Below are 2821 nucleotides of genomic sequence, written 5' to 3'. Positions count from 1 at the left end.
TAGTATAGTATGAGGGATGTGTGCAGTTCAGCAGAGTAGATTACTCTATTCCCACCATCATGAGCGTGTTTGAAAGTCTTTCTCCCCTTAACATAATTGCTTTTTTATATGGTCATAAATACCATCAGAAGTTTCCCACACTCTTTATTCATGCACCATTATGCACGTTCACACCGCAGTACTTTTCCCACTTTAGTTCCGATATAGTTCCGAAATGTCACGTTCACAACAAAAAGAGCTGGAACTAAAATGAGTTCATGGGAACCTTTTCACCCCCTTTTCCGTCCCTGGGAGTCCCAGCAGCTTCTACTGAAGCCAGTCCCCAACTCCGGGGACTTCCGGCCGGGGATTTTGGGCGGCAGTATACGCCGTGAAGTTGTTTGCGGCCTGCCAGTAAACCCAAAGCAGAAGAAGAAGAAGTGACGTCAGCGGCTTCATTTGACTAATTCTTCCCCAGGAACTTATTCCGGTGTGAACGCGATCTGTACTTAGTTCATCAGAACTAAAGAGTTCTCATGAACTAAGTTCTCATGAACCTTTGTGGGAAAAGTACTGCGGTGTGAAAGCGCCTAATAAAGACCATCTAGCTGCACACTTCTTCACTAAACACAGTATACAGACATTCCTCACATGTATTCTGACGCACTGTACCTTCGGGGTAGCTCTTCGGCGGGCTTCTCTTGCTCTTCCTCTGTTTTTGTGACCCCTGACTCCTCCCTCCTCCTCCTCCTCCTCCTCTATCTAAGCTGGATGAGGAAGATGTTCGGGCTTCACCAGGGGAAGGGAAAGTGGTTCCAACGTCTCTGGTGTGTCGTCGAGTCCCATTGCTGACAATCTCTAGGTCACCTGAGGAAAGAGAGTTAGGGCTGGACTGAGTGGTTTGAAGCTTCACTCAATGATGTGCTCTGCCTGTTTTCACAAATATAAGATACGGATAAAAGTGATAGGAAACAAAAAGACACAGTGTTGAGAAAATACTGAATGATAAATACATGTATCCTGATACTGAAGCCGGTGACGAGTGATATTTTTCAACACACACCAAAACGTAAGAAAAGTACAAAATGAGTGTAGAAAAGCCTCTAGCTGCACTGACCTGTCTGGATGCCTCTGCTCACGACCCTAACAGCCTTCTTGGCTGCCAGGGTCCTGGAGGGGCCGCGGGGGGAGGGCAGGGTGTACGTGCTGGTTGAAGACGCAGAATCAGGAGCAACCTGAAGACCAACGCAGTTACAAATGAATTCCAATGGAATGGTGACAACCAAAAAAAGGTCTTGATTTATAAACATTTATTCTTATACATCCGTCCCTAAATGAGCCCTACTACAGCAATACATGAGATGATATATGCCCTTACTGTGGACTCGTCGGTGCCGGTGGTCTCTGACAGCGTGGAGGTGTGATGCGGCTCTCTGCCCCCCCCTCTCCTCGGCTCCCTCCCTTCTTTCTGCTTGTCGATGGCGCTGTACAGTCTCCTGAGGCCGGAGCTCGTCTTCAGGCTTTGGACTCGGTGTGCCCCGAAGGCTCGGACCAGCCGCGCCGTGTCCACAGTGGACATGGAGCCTGAGCCGGACATGGAGGACAGCGTCTCTGACTTGTCTCTGTCTGCAGGACACAGGTGGGGACTCTGGGAGGAGCTGCAGGTGAAGGAGTCGTCCTCTGCAGGAACAGAAGTCTCCTCCACCTGCAGACTGTGTGTCCAGGCCTGACGGAGAACTGGAGGTTCACCTTCAACCTTTCTGCCTCCTCTGAGCTCACTACCTACACCGACATCCTTTGTTCTTTCCTTCCCTGTAGCATCTTCTCTGCTTCTTCCTTGCTCTCCTTCCTGCAGTCCTGACATGTTGTTCCCCCTCGTGCTGTGGATGAGACGGGACAGGCGTTCGAGGCGCTGCAGCAGCGAAGCCTCTCTCTCGCTGATCGGGCGGGACTCCTCCGGGCTCCAGCGGTCACAGAAACTCTCCCACAGCTGGTCCAGAGTGCTGCTGCTCTGCGGGCCAGCGGGGGGGCCAGCGGGGGGGCGGAGGTGAGAGTCCCTCCTCTCCTGGCCACCCTCCCCTCCTCTCTGAGGGACAGAGCTGGTGGTGAGGTGATGGAGCGCCGTGTCGGAGTCCACGTCCACAACATCAGGCTGAAATCTCACACGGTTCGGCTCCGGCTGAACGCAACTGGGGAACTGCAGGGGGCTCGTCCCCTGGTCTCTCAGCCTGGGGGGGGCAGCTGCTGCTGCTGTTGCCTGGGGAGACGGCTTCGGAGTTTGAGTCTCCTTCGTTTGTGAGGGTCCATCAGCTGATACACCTGAGAAGAGAGAGAGATGACAGGTTTTACGAATGCATTACGGAAATACACTTTTTCTAAACAATACATTTATTAATCAGTGTCTCATGAACAAACAAACAGTCAAAACAAAGCTGTAAAAAAAACTTATTTTATAAATTGTTATAATAAATGTTAGTTTAGACGTCTTTAGGTTAGTAAAAAGTAAAAGGAGCTATAATGTTTTCTGGATGCATCCTAATATAGAGCAAATTCTTGCTCAATACATTTCTCAACACTTTTCAAAAAGTTTTTTTTGTTTGCATTGCCAAACACAGTTAGTACATAAACACTAGTAATGTTGATTTGTAATGTACAAATGAACAATTAGTGACAGTCTTTATTAGTAGATGATGGACAGATGGCATGCTGTTACACAATACAACTCAATGAGTGTGCATGTTGGAGTTCAGCTCACCTCTGTGTCTGAGCTCCTGCATCTTGACGCCTCCTGGCTTCGGCCTCCGGCTGTAGATCCCCTCTGAGTGTCTGATGGGAACTCCTC

The 2821-nt window shown here is 49.5% G+C and overlaps 1 protein-coding gene across 1 annotated transcript; it reads right to left on the bottom strand.

The window, feature by feature from the left end:
• Positions 1-651: 651 nt before the first annotated feature.
• On the bottom strand, positions 652-2815 carry LOC104960619 (Alstrom syndrome protein 1 homolog; the record flags this gene model as incomplete). The annotated part of the gene is made up of 4 exons (XM_010788701.1): positions 2735-2815; positions 1358-2298; positions 1097-1214; positions 652-846 (listed from the first exon to the last, which is right to left on the bottom strand). Coding segments are annotated over exons 1-4 (1276 nt in total), but the record flags the coding sequence as incomplete, so codon positions are not given.
• Positions 2816-2821: the final 6 nt, after the last annotated feature.

This window comes from Notothenia coriiceps, unplaced genomic scaffold, assembly GCF_000735185.1.
Source record: "Notothenia coriiceps isolate Sejong01 unplaced genomic scaffold, NC01 NC01_scaffold00032091, whole genome shotgun sequence".
In the NCBI taxonomy this organism is placed as follows: Eukaryota; Metazoa; Chordata; class Actinopteri; order Perciformes; family Nototheniidae; genus Notothenia; species Notothenia coriiceps.
This window is presented reverse-complemented; position numbering and strand designations above follow the sequence as displayed.